The 18,760-nt window shown below is 44.0% G+C and overlaps 1 protein-coding gene across 3 annotated transcripts in view; it reads right to left on the bottom strand.

Moving 5' to 3' along the window:
- PLCB1 (phospholipase C beta 1) overlaps nucleotides 1-17,951 on the bottom strand; it is a 684,602-nt gene extending 666,651 nt beyond the window's left edge. For all 3 annotated transcript variants that reach the window (XM_080813475.1, XM_080813477.1, XM_080813476.1), the window contains exon 1: nucleotides 17,700-17,951. In XM_080813475.1, the coding sequence (XP_080669601.1) occupies nucleotides 17,700-17,798 (99 nt within the window). In that variant the 5' untranslated portion in view covers nucleotides 17,799-17,951. The remainder of the gene's footprint in view (nucleotides 1-17,699) is intronic.
- Between the last annotated feature and the right edge of the window lie 809 nt (nucleotides 17,952-18,760).

The following is an 18,760-nucleotide window of genomic DNA, read 5'->3' as shown; positions in this document are numbered from 1 at the left end:
ATATCTGGGCAGTACTTGTAAAGAAAAAGCCCAGCAATGCATACATTTATTGATTAAGACAAATTGACATGTTTTCTATTAAAAAGCGATATCTACTTTTCTAAATAATTTTAAGATTAAACCCCATTACCTATTTTATATATGTAAAATTAATTAAAACCCATGCTTGAAGGTAATATTTTAAATTACATTTGTGCTATAAAATGATCTTTAATTGTACTAAGGAAAGTAAACATACTATTTGGGCATTGCTGTTTCCAAGGTAACAGTAAATAAGTCCATGGTCTACATTTTCTGAAAGATATACACTAAATTGTTGCAAATTTAAATTTCATAAGATAAAATAAAACATCACAAGCAAATAGTCTTCGGAGTTTAAAGCATGCACATTATAAAGCAAAACAGCATGCACTGTAATTATAATATTAAACATTTCTAAAATATGTGTTCTTTTCTTTTGGCAATTTTCAGAAAGGCATACCATCTGCACAAGAAAACACATGTCACTGGATATGGATTTTTATTCTGAAATACTTGGGCTTTTGCAGGAATTACATTTTTAAAAGGGACATAAATCACCAGTTAATTTCAAGCTTTTCATACACATCGTAACCAAGGTATGGCATATTCTCTACCTGATCAAAAAGACTTATAATGAAAATTAGAACTTGCAGAAATAATTTTGGGAACGGAGGATTGTTTTCCCGATAAGAGGAACATATCAATGGTTTTAGTCTACATGGTGAGTCTTATCATAAAGCTAGGTTCTGAAGGGGATGCCTGTCCCCAATGAGTGGGTTGAGTTTACACAACTACAACTGAAAACAAAAACCAAAAACCAAAATAATAATAATATCTACCTCAGAGGGTCTCCATGAGAACTAAAGAGGATAATTTGGGTAAAGTACTTGGATGAAACTCTTGGCTCATAAAATTATTTATTATTAGTTGATTATGCTTAAAACTATTAAAATAGTAAATGAAAATTTATCATGGCCTTCTTTTTTTTTCGTGGTTCATACCATACAGAACTCAGCATTTGTAAGTATAAAATTCAGCGGCATTAGGTTATATTCACACTGCTGTGCCGCCATTGCCACATCCATTTCCAGAACTTTTTCATCTTCCCAACTGGAATCCCACACTCATTAAACACAAACTCCCCATTCCCTCCTCCCGCAATGCCCTGGCAATCTCCACCTACATCCTGTCTCTATGAATTTGACTCGTCTAGGTACCTCATATAAGTAGAATCATCCAATATTTATTCTTTTGTGACTGGTTTATTTTGTGACTGGCATCATGTGTTCAAGGGGTCATCCATGTTGTAGCAGGTGTCGGAATTTCCTTCCTTTGTCAGGCTGAATAATATTCTATTGTATGCACAAATTGTATTTTGTTTATCTACCCATCTGTCAACGGACATATGGGTAGTTTCCACCCTTTGGCTATTGCGAAGAATGCTGCTATGAACACAGCTTCACAAAGATCTGAATCCCTGCTTTCAGCTGTTTTATACCCAGCCAGATCATTGGAGAGCCCTGTTTCAAGTTTTTGAGGCACTGCCGTCCTGCTTTATCCTGATATACTTAAGATATATTCTTGGGGCACCTGGGTGGCTCAGTTGGTGAACGTCTGCCTTTGGCTCGGGTCGTGATCCCGGGGTCCTGGGATCGAACCCCACATGGAGCCCCACATCGGGGTCCCAGCTTGGAGAGGGGCCTGCTTCTTCCTCGGCCCCCTGCTGGTGCGTGCTCTCTCTCTCTCTCTCTCTCTCTATCTCTCTCTCAGGTGAATAAATAAAATTAAAAAAAAAAAAAAGATACATTCTTAACGTGCAGTTTGCAAACTCTCTTTTATAAGAGAGTTGCATGGAAATTCGGCTGGAATTTTAAGATTTCAAAATCACTTCTAAACGTTAAAAAAAAAGACATTTGAAAACAAATTTAATATGATAATGAAGGAACAATTTTTAAAATAGTTTAAGCGGCTTCTATGAGATTATGGGCATAAAAGGTCACAGCAATATTTGCAATAAATCACAGCAATATTTTCAGGTCTGCTTTATCACCTCTCATCCTCTAGAGTCAGGCAAAATGAAACTTTCAGACAAGCCGCACACAGCCCACATCCCCACTTCCGGTGAATCTGGAATTGACCTGTAGTTTTTAACGTATGGTTCCAGGTCGGTTCCTTTTCTTATCAGAGTGTCTCACAAGAGCATCTGACAAGATTCTAATCTGGCTCTTGGTGACAATTCACTGCAAGGATCCCAGACAATAAAATATTTAAACTCAACCAAGGTAAACCTACTCAAATTTATATTTTACTGTACTAGTCTGCCTCACTTGCTTCTGATACTGCTGTTTCTAGCTTTTTCCTTCTCCTCCTTCGAGATTACAGCCCCTTTGTTCAATATTTTCTCGACCCCACTCTTCCGGCCACGGTCCTTCTGCTAAATGATCATTTATTTCAGCTACCTGTCTGCTTCCTCCATAATCACCTCTAACATTCCAAGATCAGCTGGAACCTGGCAGTCTTGCCATCCAAGGCAGGACTTGACCCAGAAATACATGAATATCCATTTTCAATTCCACCTGCTATTTTCCCACCTCCCACATAGCTGCAAGTGTCTATATTCTCTCTGTACCAAAGTAGCCACTCAACCCAGATCACAAGTATTCTTAATTGTCAGAACATATGCTCCAGTTTGAAGTTTGAAATATATGGTCATCCTTCATTTCCAAGGCAACTGCAGAGACACTATAACTCTTGCCGCATTTTACTGCAGAAAAATGGAGACAACTCTCCGAAGGTCTATTCTTTTTATTTCTCTCCATCAGTATCCATAAGACATGGATTCCATTTAAGACAGTGGTTTTCAAATTTCTGGGTGCATCAGATTTACTAAAAGGATTAGCTAAAACAGATTCCTGGGCCCCTTCCCCAGCGTTTCTCATTCAGTAGATTTGGACTAGAGCCTGAAAACATGCATTTCTTTCTTTCTTTCCTGGTTTTTTTTTTTTTTTTTTTTTTTTTTACTATTTTATCTATTTATTTATTTTTCAGAGAGAAAGAGAGAGAGAGAGTATAGGCTTGGAGAACAGCAGGCAAAGCAGACAGAGGGAAAAGCAGATTCCTGCTGAGCAAGGGGCCCCCTGCGGGATTCGATCCCAGGACCCTGGGATATGACCTGAGCCAAAGGCAGACCCTTAAATGACTGAAACAGGCAGGCATTCCAAAAACATGCATTTCTAGTAAGCTCTCAGTGCTGCTGCTGCTGCTACTGCTGCTGTTGCTGGTCCAGGGACCACACACTTTGAGATCAACTCAGACAGGCCTACAACGAACGGGCAAAGCTTTGGGTCAGGAACACAGTGATATAAAGTCCCGAGGAGAACCGGTGAGCTCAGAATGTAGACAAAACTGTGCTGCTAGGAATTCAGTTTTAACTTGCTTATTGCAGGTTATAAGGTTTTGCTTTGGTTTTTTCCCAATAAACATCTGCCTTAAAAAGAGAACACCAGTAAACATACCTGTCTTATGTAATAGTGGATAATGCACAGTAAATTTCCATTTACTTCTCTTTATTTGATAGAAACTGTTTCACTCGCATCCCTAGCTCATCAGTAGATCCACAGTGAGACTAATATAATGATATAAGAAGCTGCTGCTTTGCAACTTGTTTTTTTTTTCATTATTGCCCCGCTAAGAAGCCCTTTTAGACATTTGTTTTTCTAATCATCCTTAATGAAATTTTAATATCACTGATACTCTTATCTATTTATGTGCTGTACGTATGTCTTTATACAAAATTAAAAAAGATTTTTTTTTGTCCCTCCAGGCCATTTTTCGGTTATTTTGGAGGTGATTTGGCCCCAGTTGAGAATCCATGCTCTGTGTCTGCACGTCCAAGATGGTCTCACTGAACCCTTACAATGTGACTAGTTCAACTGAGATGTGCTATACTACTTCAAAGACTAGGAATGAAAGCAAGAATGTAAAATACCTCATTAATAATTATTGGTATTGATTATATATTGATATAAACATATTGGGTTAAATAAACTCTGTGTTCTACCTGTTTCTTTTTACCTCTTTTAATATGGCTCCCAGAAAATGTTAAATTTCTTTTTTTTTTTAATCTTATTTATTTATTTGACAGAGAGAGAGATCACAAGTAGGCAGAGAGGCAGGCAGAGAGAGAGGGGCAAGCAGGCTCCCTGCTGAGCAGAGAGCCTGATGCAGGGATCGATCCCAGGACCCTGAGATCATGACCTAAGCCGAAGGCAGTGGCTTAACCCACTGAGCCACCCAGGTGCCCCAGAAAATGTTAAATTTCCTAAGTGGCTTACAGTCTATCTCTATTGGGTAACACAGCTCTAAAACTTATGGAGAAACCAGGTTTCTCATTCGTAGGGAAATGTGTTTTACAAAACAAACTTGGTCAGATAATCCCATCTAGCCAGTTCTGGGTTTTTTCCATTTACGCAGTTATCATCCAGTTTTAACATCTAAGTAGCGCAAAACAAATCTGGTTGCTTCTCTAAGCGTCAATTCTTCAACTATCTGAATAGAGCCAGCATGTTGCCACCCGCTGAGCCACATACTCTGCCAGGTAGAGGTATGTTGTGGGCTGAATTGTGCCCCCCACAAAAAATTTATATGTTGAAGTCCTAACCCCAGTTCCTCAAAATAAGTGTCACCATCTTCAGAGTCTGTACACAGGTGATTACGTTAAAAAGAGGTCACAAGGGTGGGCCCAAATCCAATGAGGCTGGCGTCCTTACAGAAGAGGAAATTTGGACACAGAAACAGAAGACAAAGTGGCAACACAGGGGAAAGTCGGCCAACCCCCAGTCTAGGCCATTAGCCTGAACAGATGCTTCCCTCAGGGCCCAAAAGGAAGGAACCAGCTCTGCCACACCTTGATCTCAGATTTCTAGCCTCCAAAACTGTGAGAAAATCAATTTCTGTTGTTTAAATCCCCCAGTCTGTGGAACTTTGTAACGGCAGCTCTAGCAAAATCACGCAATCACCCTAAACTTCACCCACAGACCCTTAGTCCCATTATCAGAAACTATGGGCCCTCATTGACCACAATCCTAACTCCACAGTGATTCTATGTTTTTACGCTGTTACAAGAGGACACATATGAATAAAGACATGCACTTCTAAAGTTAATCACTATTATAGAGTCAACAAGGAAAAATAACAACGTTCCAGAGGGACTGCCCAAGACCTGCATCAGGGAAAAGGAGAGCCAAAGATGACAAATATATACATTGCGGGGAAAACAGCTGTGTAAAGGGTGGAAAAGAATTCTAAGGGTCACACAGAAAAGCAGATGTGATCGCATCAAACATGGGCAATGCAGCCCTAACTATGCCAACAAAAAATAAAAACAAAACAGTAAAGGATGCTATGGTATGGGCTTAGGGTCAGTGAGGTCAGACTTCTACAGGCTTCAGCATTGATGAGAATTTCCTCCCACAGGTCTATCCAGTCTGAAATGTCCCCCCAAATGAAGGAAAGCAGAGGAGGTCTGTTACCAGGTCCAGAAGAGAAGATGCAAAAAAGTGGCGAGAAGCCCCATTTCAATATTTGCATTTTACCGATAGGTATAAAAATCTCTCTTAACACAATACAGTGTTCCAAAAATGTTGGAAACATATTTCCTCAGATACCACACAGGTTACTTCAGACACTGTAGTCCAGATTCAAACAAGAGCCCAGATTCCCAGTCATCCAAGGTGCTGTGGTCTAGGGAGGCATCAGCTGAGGAAACGGACCATTTTAGTAAGATAGAGCTCTCACGGATAGAAAGGGGCATCTCACTGTGGTTTGAGTTTGCATTTCCCTACAACTAATGATGTTGAACAACTTCTCATGTGTTTACTGGCCTTGTGTGTGTGTGTGTGTGTGTGTGTATACACACACATGCACTAGCCCAGTACTTTTAAAAATCAGTTAAGATTTAAATCAGCGGTTTCATTTCATCAGTGGTTCTGAACTGGGGCAACTTTGCAATGTCCAGAGATAACTTGGTTTGTCACACTGGGGCTTTTGCTACTGACATCTAGTGGGTAGAAGCCAGGGAGGGTCCAAAACATCCTACAATGCACAGGCCAGCCCCTTACAACAGAGAATTACCTAACCCCAAATGTCAATAGCACTGAGTTCGGAACACGGCTTTAATGGTTTCCCATCGACGTTATGATAAAACCTTGCAGTGGCCTCAGCAGGCCGCTTGCCATCCTGCCAGCATTACCGAACCACAAGCTCCCCACCTGCTTATTCTGCTCTGTCCTTTCAAAGGACTTCCATCCTTTGATCCTTGGAATGCCCCCATGTACTATTCCATTGGCCTGACACATTCTCCCCTCCTCTTGATGGCCTGACTAAGTCCCACTTAGAACCCAGGTCTTTCCATAAATAGACTGCCTCCAGGGGACCCTTCCACATTTCTTATCCTCCCATGTACTTCTTCTTCTTCTTTTTAAGATTTTATTTATTTATTTGACAGAGAAAGAGAGATCACAAGTAGGCAGAGAAGCAGGCAGAGAGGGAGGAGGAAGCAGTCTCCCTGCCAATGCGGGGCTCGATATAAGGACCCTAAGATCATGACCTGAGCCGAAGGCAGAGGCTTAACCCACTGAGCCACTCAGGTGCCCCTTCCCATGTACTTCTGTACCTTTCTCTGTAGCACTTACACCGCTACAATGAAACAATTCTATTCCTATTTCTTTGGCATTTATCTCCTCCAATAGAATACAAACTCCCTGAGGGCAGGGACCAAACCATTTAAAATCACAACTCCACCCCACTAAAAATGTTTAGTAGTTTAGTAGACTAAAAATGTCTACTGTAAAAGAAGCATCAACACATCCTGTCATTATGAATACTGCATGGGTGGACAGAAAGCTACAACAGGAAAAGAGGCAAGGAAGCAAAGATAGGTTCTGGTAAGGATGGGTTGGGTTTGATGCCCAGCAGGTTGCCAGGAGCCCTGGCAAGAGAAATCTCAAAGCAATGATAAGGGCAGAACAAGGCTTTGGAGGACTGAGGAGTGGCTGGGATGTCAGGAAATGGGGATGGTGGATATAAGCAACACTTCAGTCATGGCGGGAAAATGATGGAGAGGGCAGTAAGTACATGAGGAAAGCTGGAGAACATTGTGCTGAATTCTACCTTGGGATTTTAATGACTAAAAGGCATATTGGTATGTTCTTGGAGGAGCTTTGGAGGAGGGAAAATTTTCACAGAAACTATCAAAGCGGAGGTAATAATAAAGTTAGGATCCAGAGAAACCAGGAAACATGGGATCCAGAACCCAGAGAGGTATGCTTTCCCAGGGCCTAGAGGTAAGGTGGGAGAATGTAGGTGGCCCCAGTAATTAAATGAGGAGTGGGGAAGGAAGGAAGTCTTTGTGGATCATTAGCATAATAAAGGGAATGTTTTCACAACCATCAGTCTTTTGTTCTGTCACTCCCAATGTGTCTGAATTTCTTTAAGGGTAATTTTCACAGCAATACCTGGGTAGTTGTGTGAGCATCTCTTTCAGAAAACAGAAGCCCCTGGTAACATTCATAATATGGGACGCAAATACATTGAGCATCATAATTTTCAACCAATATTAAATTACAACTGAGTACACCCTCAACCTTAAGCCATATTTATACCTTACAGGAAATGGGTTCTGTAACAGCCATCAGCTCTGTATTGACAATAAACATTTTGCTTCTCCAACTCTCATCCAGAAATCCTATCTAAAAAAGCCACAGAGTCCCTTAGTACTCCGGGAGATTTCAGATAGAATGGAAGGATGTCAGGTAGGGCTTTCCAACTGACGCCACGGGCATGGTGTCATGAAGGTCTCTTCAGAATAGGCCTGCCACCCTCCAGGTCTGCCTCCCCAGTGTGAACCCACTGCAGACACACACCAGACACTTCCTTCATTCCACAGACATTTCCTCAGCACCTACCCAGTGTCAAGTCTATGCTCTGTCCTAGGGAAAGAAAGAAAGTAAATAACATTAAGCTGTAGTCCTCCAGGTGCCTTGGCCCAGTTAAAACACAGACCAGGTCAGTCCACCTCCTTGTATCCACCTTCCTGCACCGGTAATCTACATCTGGCCTCTCAACTGACACTACCTCAAATTCGAGCCATTCTGTGTCCTGCTTGGGGTCATCGTCTACATTTCCTTCATGCCTACCAAAGTTTCCAAGATCAACGATTTCCGTAAGAAGCCACAGGACCCATCTTAACGGGAAACCAATGAAGACAACATTTTGCAAGGATGTTGAGAAGAGAAAAAACATGCAGAAGCACATAGAACGAGTCTTGCTGGACACAAAAGTGTCACTTGGTAGGCACTGAAAAAAAAAAAAAGACCTTTAACACCATTCTTGAATATCGACATATACCGTGTGTCTATACTGAATGACAGATACAGAACATTTGTAGAGTGGAGTACACACTGGCCTCTGTGCCTCAAAGTAGCATTGAAGCTTTCCTATGTTCCCATGTAATGTGATGTAGACAAAAGTGGATTTTGCATATACACCATAAAAATAACTGCCAAATATAAAAAGACAAAATAAACTTTTTATAAATATAAAAATACTAGCAGAAAGGTGTGAGTTTGTAGGGATCTAAACCCCATTTGTATGAATACTAAAATCTGGGAGATTCTTTGGAGAAGTCAAGGAATCTTTTTCATCCAGTATTGATCTGGATTCTATTGAAAGTCTTTTACTACTGAAAGGATTCTGTTTGGAGATACCATGGGAGCCTGGAAAGAGCCCAGAATGTAACCAGACTTAATTTTAAATTTAACTAACCAGTTGTATGTCTTTGGGCAAGTCACAACTCATTAGCCTCAGTTTGCTCCTATGTAAAATGGGAATAATGCTTGCCCTTTTCCTACCACTCCAGGTGGTCCTGAGGACTGAATGGGAGAGAATGTAAATAAGTAACAGTGCTTTATAACTAAAAGTGCCTGTTATTAGGACTCACTCTCGAGGTATTGAACTCCAAAGGCAGCATTTTGGCAAAACTCCATGTTACTCAAATATAATACTGAAGGAGAAAATTACATGGGACAGACAAGGTGATTGCACCTAAGGACTGAAAATCATGCGTTCTTAGAACCATAAAAGGCAGGACTATCAGGCAGGACTTAGTGAAGAAAACAGAAATCTCTCTGGAAATTTTGAATATAAAAGGATTTAATTACAGGTTATTAAGCATTTGACAAAATCACAAGGATTGGTGACTTGGGAGTCAGGCTGGGCATCCCCGAATGACTCCAGAACACCACAGCACTGACCCTTGAGGACAGCCATTGTCTCCAGAACATTCGGAAGAGGTAAGGAATCCAGAAGGAACTCTTTGAGTCAAGACCACACCAGCTTAGCTGAAGACAATGGAAGAGTCATCCGAGGAGAGTCAGCACCCTCTTGCCGTTGCCTCTTTACACCCAGGGTCCCACTGAAGAACAGTGAGAGAAGGTAATGCTTCTTCCTGCAACTCTCACGTATCTATGGAAACAAGCCAAGAAGGCAGCAAGGTGGCCTCTCTCACACCTCTGCCCTCCACATCTCCTGTGAGTGCATCTCATTCTACTGGAACTTAATTTACAGCCAGAATATTAGAGGCCTCTAGAGAGGCTGGTGAATGTGGCTTTAGATTTCCAGACTCTGCATTTTGTTTTGTATTTTTTTTTAAAGATTTTATTTATTTATTTGACACACAGAGAGAGATCACAAGTAGGCAGAAAGGCAGGCAGAGAGAAAGAGGTAAGCACACTCCCTGCTGAGCAGAGAGCCCGATGTGGGACATGCTCCCAGAACCCTGAGATCATGACCTGAGCTGAAGGCAGATGCTTAACCCACTGAGCCACCCAGGCACCCCTGGACTCTGCATTTTGAAAAGCCCCACAATGAGGATGTGAAAATTGGTGCTATGTGAGATTCAACCATACCTGAGACAGAACACCTGAGAAAAGCTTCATGTGTCGTGTCCTTCCTTTTTTTTTTCTTTTTCTTTTTTTTTTTACATCTATTAGCCCACTGGCTGCTTTGTTCTGTGGTCTTGCACCTCTTTTTGAGTTCATATGGCCTCTTCTATAAAATGAATCAAATTAACTTTCTCTTACCTAACTTACAAACAAGCTCTCAAGAAAATCTGATTTTTTAACACCAAAATAATCTCTTAATCTTTTAGGCATCAGCGTTATAGACTGATACCCCTCACCACGACGGGTTCAGGGAAAATGGTTTTTCTTTGCTAACAGTCCATTTTCCCTGAACCTGCTCTTAAAACTTTAATGCAATAAAAAGAAACAAAACATAAAACAAATATCATGAACTAAAAGAGCCCCTGAAATGAAAAACAGATGTGGGATGCTTTTGTTCTGTTTAAATACTGAGTATTTTTTCTTCTTTTATATAATAGTCTCCTTCCTCATTTATGACAATTAAGGTTCTTGATAAATGTACAGATTTAGCCAGCAGCAATTAAGACACAGACCCAAGCATTTTTTCAGGATGCCAATTAAAGGTAAAATTTCCAAAAATTGAAATTAACCTGTGAAAAAGATAATAAAATCAAATAATAGAACTTAAAGCAATCAGAGGGGAACAAGAACTCTTAAAGAATCTAGCCCTTTTTACATGATATTTCAGTTAGCCTGTTACAGAAATTGATGGCTTCCTTAAAATCTCACGTGTAACTGAGCTCAGGGATATGTTTCCAGTCCCCTTCCCGACTCACACACAGGAGCACGGCTTAGATTGGAGCATCAGACATGGCATAGATGGGGAAAGGGAAGAATTATGAAATCTGCCTGAGCAGATGGAATTTATGACATGATTTGAAAAGGCTGCATGAACCTAACATCAGCTTGGGTAACAGGAGAGCCAACATTTTCAGTCACCAAGGATGTGTTATTTAGGTGAGACCCATAGCATTAGTCAACAATTCACAATCAATCCCATTTCATTTTCAGCCGGCACTCCTTGTTCATGATAACATGAACCAATCCTGATAAAGAAACATTTAACCACGGGTTACCAAGTTCCACGTAAAAAAGGAAAATGTTCCTGTTCCATTTAAACATCATCGCAGGTAAATATAATTTGAAGCTATTTGTTGATAGGCTGAACTTTCAAGGGAAGTATTCAAGATATGCTAATAGCCAGAGCAAATTATCCTCATGCACCACAGGTAGGAATATCAAAGTCAGGCAAGATAAGAGAGAAAATCTAGAAGAGAGAAAGTGATCCCACAAAACAGCACTCTGCTGGTCTGCTTTCCTGTGCCAATAACAGCCTGTAGGCAATACATTTCCTTGCTAAATTACTAGAGTTTTCTTTAACTGTTTCCTCCTTTGGGGCATTTACACCTGCTTCCCTTCCCAGGCTTTACCTTAGGACAGATAAGGACCTAATCCAGTGCCATCTAAACAGAAGGTAAGTCACTTTTGTTATTGTTCAAGAGGGTTTATTCAACAGTAATAAAAATATGCTTCTGACTGAAGAGGGTTTGTTTTGTTTTCACTGGAAATTTTAAAAATGGGGTTTTTTTAGATCAAAAAACAGGCAAAGCCAATCTATGGTTTTAAGTCAGGATGACTGTCAGCCCTGGAAAGAGGTGTAGGGACGTGAAGGGAGCACCTGGGGCTGGCAGTGCTGTTCTTGATCTGGGGCTGCTTACCAGAGGTGTTCGTTTTGTGAAAATGAATCCAGGGGGACATAAGATCTTTTGCTTTTACGGCATGCATGTTACGCTCTGATAAAAAGCTTAAAATAGCTTTATTTGACTAGCTTTTGGAAAAGTTAATACTTTTACACTTGAAGTAATCACTATCAATGAGAAATCCACAAAAGCTCTTTGGACATCAAAAATGGCCATATCTGGGCATATTTGAGTGGGCTTTTAGAGGGCACCTGCCAGTTTTCCAGTCTAAAATCTGCCTCTCACTCCATGGGGGCCCCCATCCGGATCCACCACCTACCAGCCAGAGCTGTTTCTTCCCTGTTTCCCATAACCTTTGCAAAGCGAGCACTGTTGAATGCCCATCTCGTGAACTCTTCCCCTCTGCTCCCTCGTGGATCTTGTCTGGGTCATCCATCATTCTGCTGCCATCATTTTGGAAACTGTAACTGCAGATTTTACATAATGCAAATATTCTAACTAAGCTTTTGTGTATGATGCTGGGTAGTACACTGCACCTTGCCCATTACCTGTTTTAACTGCAGAGATTTTGGTTGTCGGGGGAGGGGTGGTGGACAGGGAGGAGGGTGCTACTTGCTTCAAATCCATGGGGCATTAGTGTAAATCCAAACCTTTGAGCTTCCTCAGTCTTCTCATCAAACGACTTAGCCAGTCACAATTACAGCTTTTGAGTTAGACTGAGCTTGTAAGACAGAAAGTACAGAGAATATTTTTATACATATCTTAAATATATATATATTCTTATTAAATTACAAGAGTTTTGTGTAATTGTTTCTTCCTTCCACGTAACATATGTATATATTAAGAATTTAAGTATAAATAAAACTTTTGGATGTTTTTTAAACTGATTTGCTTTAAAAAAATGAAAATAAACAACTTGATTTAAAGAAAAGATTCACTTTTTCTGAAACACCTGAATTTTTTTAAAAAGGATAAAAATCTGATTTTTTTTCTTTTTCAAATTATAAAATACGAAAATCAAAGCACACATTAAAGGGAACAGAAGGGGGTGCCTGGGTGGCTCAGTCTGTTTGGCGTCTGCCTTCAGCTCAGGTCATGATCTCAGGGTCCTGGAATCAAGCCCCCCTTTGGCCCCCCTGCTCAGCGGGGATCCTGCTTCCCCCTCCCTCTGCCTGCTGCTCTGCCTACTTGTGCTCTCTCTCTCTGTGTCAAATAAAGAAATAAAACCTTTAAAAAAGTAAATAAATAAAAATAAAGGGAACAAAAGGAAGCTCTGGATCTTCCCACTGATAGAATAAAAGTCATCTAACATACACAGCCACTATGACAAAATTCATGGCCCTCTACCTACTGGGGGGATGATGATTTTTAAAACTGGGTTTTATTAAAGGTTTCCTTAATGTGTGTGCCAGGCACTACACAAAACATTGCCATGTGCCTCCCCTCATTTAACCTTAACAGCTGTAGCGTGCAGCAGGCAATATTACAATCCTCACATCACAAATGAGGACTCTGAGGCTGAGGTGCATTAAGTAACTTACAGTGAGATTAGCATGTGGAGGGCGAGAGTAGAGAGAAAGAAAGAACAAACAAATGAGAAGCCTTCCATGCCCTAGAGGTTGTGGAACAAGGAGACAGGGTTCTGGGAGCTTACACAGGGGCAAATCAGGGGCTGGGAGGGCCTACTGTATGGTTTCTAGCCTTCCTCTTTTCCTCCAAAGACTTTCCAACACAGAGCAACGCCAATCACCAGGAGAGAGGGGTCCAGACTCACAATCTCTCCAGCTCTGTAACTCCGATGCAGAAGGGAATCCCCCTCCACTGTCCATCTCACCAGAATTCTCCCACAACGTCCACAGTCCATTACACCCACCTCCCCGGCAGGGGCTCAGAATATACAAATGCAAAATAAAAGCAAGGATAAAGTTGCATCCTTTGATATCCTTGGTAAAACAGGGTAACCAAGATAGGTCAGTCCTGGATATGCTGACCAAGTTCTGGAGGACAAGGTTTGTCCTTGATGATCTGACTGCACACGCTCTTACTACTTGTGCAAACACTGAAATAATTCTATGTGCCCCACAGACCCTGGGGACCCTCAGCTCTCCTCGTGATCAGGCCAGAGAAAGACCAGTGCCTGGTCCTGGTGCAAGAGGGTGTTCTCCGGGACCCTGCTTCCACTCCACCACCCACCTACTGTCTGTCGTGACTGGTTAGTGCCTGTGTCAAAGTTTTTGACTACTGCTCTCGGAGCACCCACAGCCATGATGCTGGCAGATAGCCAACAGATTATACAGGGCAGTGCACCTGCTAGGGGACATCTTCCATTCCACATGGTGGTCAGAAAAACAGGATGGGTGATTATGGTGTTTTAACCACTCAAGGAACAAGAGATAATCTCTCCACAATTCCAAATAGCCCCATGCTCATCATTTTCACATGTATTATTATGCTTTCTAATGGGCTATTGAGAATCGGTTTTATGAGTTTGCCCATCTTTCTTCTTAAAGAAAGCAGAGAGCAGGGTTCTACAGGGTTTAAGGGAGAGCAGATATTTAGGAGATTTTAAAATTATTTCCAGCATTTACTTTTCCTCTAGACAAGCAGGTGAGGGACGCACCCTTGGGGCGGGGGGCAGGGGGAATGGGGGAGTAGGGCAGCGGGTATTTCCCTAAGTCAGAGCCCAAAGGAAAAAGTACAGCAGTCTCCCCTGCCCAAAGACACACTAGACGGCCTCTCAAAAATCTTCTAGCTTCTTTCCCTTCCTAACAGTCCCACTAGAAGCAGGCGACAAGGATGCAAATTTTTCATTGCATAGAGGAAATTCAAAAGACACGTATGAATGGGAGTTAAGCCAGCCTAGGCATCAGAGACACTTCATAAAATATGCCACAAAATCTAAAAAATTGTTCATGATTTTGTCATTGAGGTCCTTCTACCTCCTAGATGGAAAGATGACGACTGGATGAATTTCTCAACAAGCAAACGTAGAGATAAAATAAAAATCACAAACTAGCAAAAATTGACACAAGCTGACAAGATCACAGGAGCTTGCTATCATATGCTTTAAGTTACTTCACAGACCTTATCTCTGTGGTTTCCACGTGTGGTTCCCCCAGACGGCCAGCCTCCGTGGCTCTCAAGATCCTATGTGCCAAGAGGGTTTGCAGAAATGCAGTCTCAGGCCCCACCTCAGACCTTTCTGAATCAGAAACTGAGGGTGGGACCCAGCCATCTGAGTGTTATCAAGCCCCGTCTGATGTTTCTTTCTGAGGCATGCCCAAGTGTGAGATATGCTACTGTATCCTACTGGCTACTCCCAACCATTATATGTAAAATAGGTTAAAAAAAGAAGAAGAAGAAGAAGAAGAAGAAGAAGAAGAAGAAGAAGAAGAAGAAGAAGAAGAAAAAGAAGAAGAAGAAGAAGAAGAAGAAGAAGAAGAAGAAGAAGAAGAAGAAGAAGAAAAAGAAGAAGAAGAAGAAGAAGAAGAAGAAGAGGAAGAATACGATACATTTTCACAGTCTTGCACAAGTGGCAGCAAAGATTCAGAAAATTTAAGTGATTAACCTAAAGTCACACAGTTGAATGGCAAGAGAACCAGCTGGTAAATTCAAGCCTTTGGACTGAAGATCTAGTTCTCTTTTGTCTTCATCACACATTATCACTAAGATGCAATACAATGAGCCAAGGCACGTAAACTGGCTTGATTTTGGAAGGGCAAATATGAACCAGAATCCAAGTTCCATTACGAACTTAAGCCACCTGTATCCACCTGAGGAGAATACAGGGGGACCTCAGAAACTCTGGTCTCCTCTTGGTTCACAGATCATCATGGAGACAGAGAGCCAAGGAACTTGTAGGAGAGTTCATCGTACTCCAGACAACTTGACTCCTGGGTGCAGTCTAGGTTCTCCTCTGTAGAAGATCTGAGGCTCCCGCTCCTTATTGCCTACGTCCTTCCTGTAGGGTTTCCCAGGAAACTCACTGTTGCAATGCTCAGAGGGAATGGCTCTCACCTTCTTCATGCGGTGTCTCACCGCTGGCTTCTCCCTTACTCTCACTGCATCACTCCTCATCTCTATATGATCCGTGTTCTCGGTCATTTTCTGTCTCCTCCACCTATCATGTAAGGTCTGTAACGCAGAGACTCTGTCTACATTTATCACCACCCCGTGAGCTAGGATAGGGCCTGGCATTAGTAGGTAGAGAAAAAAATACCCATGCCATGAATGCATATAATAAAAACCATCTACCGGGATGTATCAAAATGCGTTCCAGAGAAAAGCCTCATTTTCAAAGTGGACACTGCCTACCTTCTTCCCAATAAGACATTCTGGACCATTGTTTAAAATCATCTCTGTGAATAAATCCAAAGCTTATGGTGAAATACCCTTTTATATTCTGTAAGGTCTCTCTCTCTCCCTTCTTCCCCTTACCCTCTTGCTGGTCACATCAGCTCTCTATTCGAGACTTCTAGATGGGCAAGACGGTTTTGTTGCTGAACTGCATTTTCTTTTTCACTGTTGTTTTTCCTTCACACAAGCAAAGCATTTAATCTGTGTCTGAACTTATTGTTTAGATTCTATTTCATTTACAAAAACATCCGGTCGTTGCAGTGGGACGGAAGAAGAGAAGTGTCCTCAGTAAAAGGATGTATGTTTGCATCCTAGCCTACAGCATTTAATAATTGGCATTAGCTTTCAAGGAAGCTGTGGCTCATACTCCAAGTTCCGTTTGCTCTTCCAACTGGACAAAATATAGACACAGACTCACTCAGCTAAGTAATTGGATTCGCTACCTGGAATATTTAAATTGTTTTCAGACACTGGAAAATGGCTTAAGAAGATTAAAGAAAAATACCCTGGAGGATAACAGGCTATAATTTACTAGGTGGAAAATCTTTTCAGCGAGAAGAACACCTTATTCTCCTATAATTCCTCCTGTTTAAGAGATGTCTTCGTCATTTGGACCTAAATTTCTCTAGATCCTGACAGCTCAGGTTGACCCCAGTGGGTTGTTCTTATCAAATCTTTTGAATGACACCCAGGACATATAAATTGATACGATAATGTCCTCCATCTGAAGATACCCATGTTTTCAGTAAGATTATTAATATGTGTTTCAAGGCAATGGGGGGGTGTCACTTGAAGTTCTGGGGTCCGGGGCTCATATGAAACCCTGGAGATCCGGGTCTGGGCTAAGCTCTGTCCCACTTGGCAAAAGACGTACATAAATGGTGGGGGAAAGCTTTGCCAGTTCTGTTCCAAGCTGAAGACTCCAGCCTGCTCAATTCCCCCCAAAAAACTAGCCCTCCCCATTTGCCCGCAGGCCCACTGAGCACTCCTAGACCCCCTCAATGCTCCCCTTTCTGCCCTCTAGTCCTCCTCAGTTGTGTCCTCACCGGCCCTTCTCAAGGCCCCTCACTCCCGAGCCAGGCGCTGAAGTTTGGCACCAGCGACCACCTGTCGGCTAGACCGCTGGTTCTCCGCCGCGTGGGCTCCCATAAGAGCGCCAAGAGGGTTTGCAGTCACTTAACAGTTTCGGACTTCGAGGCCGTACCTTCTTGAGAAGGGGCAAAAGAGGTAATGGGGGGTGCGTCTGCGGGCGGAAAGGGGCGCGCCTTGGTCACACCCCAGCGCTCTCCAGCTGGTCCCAACTTCACACTTTCCAAACTCTCAGGACCGTCGCCTGGCAAAGCCTGTCCCTCCTGCTACACTGGCCCCAAAGACAGAAGATCCTCTGGGGACGCCTACCAGACCCGGCCAGGAGGCAACTCCTGAACCCGTGGAGTCCAGGAGCGCGCGCGAAGCCGCTGCTCTCTGCCAGCCGCCTCGGCAGCAGCCACCCCACGCGCCCCGAGGCCGCCCGGGCCGGATCCCGAGCGCCCATTGCATAACGCGCCCCTCGCCCCACCCCCACGCAACCCGCCCCGCGGCCGGCCCCGTGCCCCGCGCCCCCGCCCCCGCCGGCGCCCCCAGTCCGCCGCCCCCGACTTACATCATCCCACTTGACGAATTTGATGCCCTTCTTGAGGCTGTCGGACACGCACACGGGCTTGAGTTGCAAAGCGTGCACTCCGGGCTGAGCCCCGGCCATCTGGGCTCATCGGGGCTCCGGGCGGCCCGGGCGAGCGCGGCAGCGACGGGGCTCGGGGCGCGGGCTCCTTTCTCGGCTCGCGAGGCGCTCGACTCTGCTCCCCCGCCGGCCTCCCCCGGCCTCCCGGCCTCCGCACCTCCTCCGGCGCGGCTCAGCAGGCGGGGCGCGCGGGGGCCAAGCGCCGGGCCATGCCCCGGGCGGGACGCGGGGTCGGGCGCCCGCGGTGGTTGCGGAGCCTCGGAGGGCGAAGGGAAGCCGAGCCGGGCTGCCGAGGCTGCCAGCTATCGCCGGGTACTGCTCCTCCTCCGCCGCCGCCTCGAAGCGTACCATTCAGCACATCCTCTATACACAGAGGGAGAGCGCGAGTGACACACGCTCGGCGCCCCCCCCCACCCGCTCCTTCCCCTCCTCCCTCCTCCTCCCGCCCCGCTTCCCCGCCACCCTAGCTGGCTCGGTCCCTCCTTCCCCCGGCGGCTTCCAGCCCAACTTTGCGCGCTGGGTCAGGCGCCGGGAAGCGGGGACGCAGCGGCACCTCCCGGCTCCTGGGCCCCACTGCAGCCAACGCCTGCGCCGCCCGCGCGCCCTCTGAGCATGCCCCATGCCCCGGTTGCAGGGGTGCCCGGGGTGCCCACGAGCCGCGCGTTCCCTGGGGCTTTCCGGGCAACTTGCTCCTGAACCTGGAATGTCTTCGGCTCCAAACTGGCTGGGGAAAGGAAAAGTTCGGGAGGGATCAGAGAAGCAACCCCTGGCTGGAGCTCTCCAGCTCCGGCCACAACCCAGCTCTTTGCAAAGACAATTATTATTTATTGGTAGAGAAGAGAGCAGTTGAGAGGCGGTGTGAGAGCTCTTTGGGGAAACCTTGTGGCGCCTGAGAGTTTGCAGCGCGCTGGTCTTGAAGCAGGGGCGTGCGGTTAAGTCGTGCTTTTGAGAAAGAAAGCCCATCCTAGGAGAAACAATGGTTT

This window comes from Martes martes (assembly GCF_963455335.1).
Source record: "Martes martes genome assembly, chromosome: 9".
NCBI lineage: Eukaryota > Metazoa > Chordata > Mammalia > Carnivora > Mustelidae > Martes > Martes martes.
This window is presented reverse-complemented; position numbering and strand designations above follow the sequence as displayed.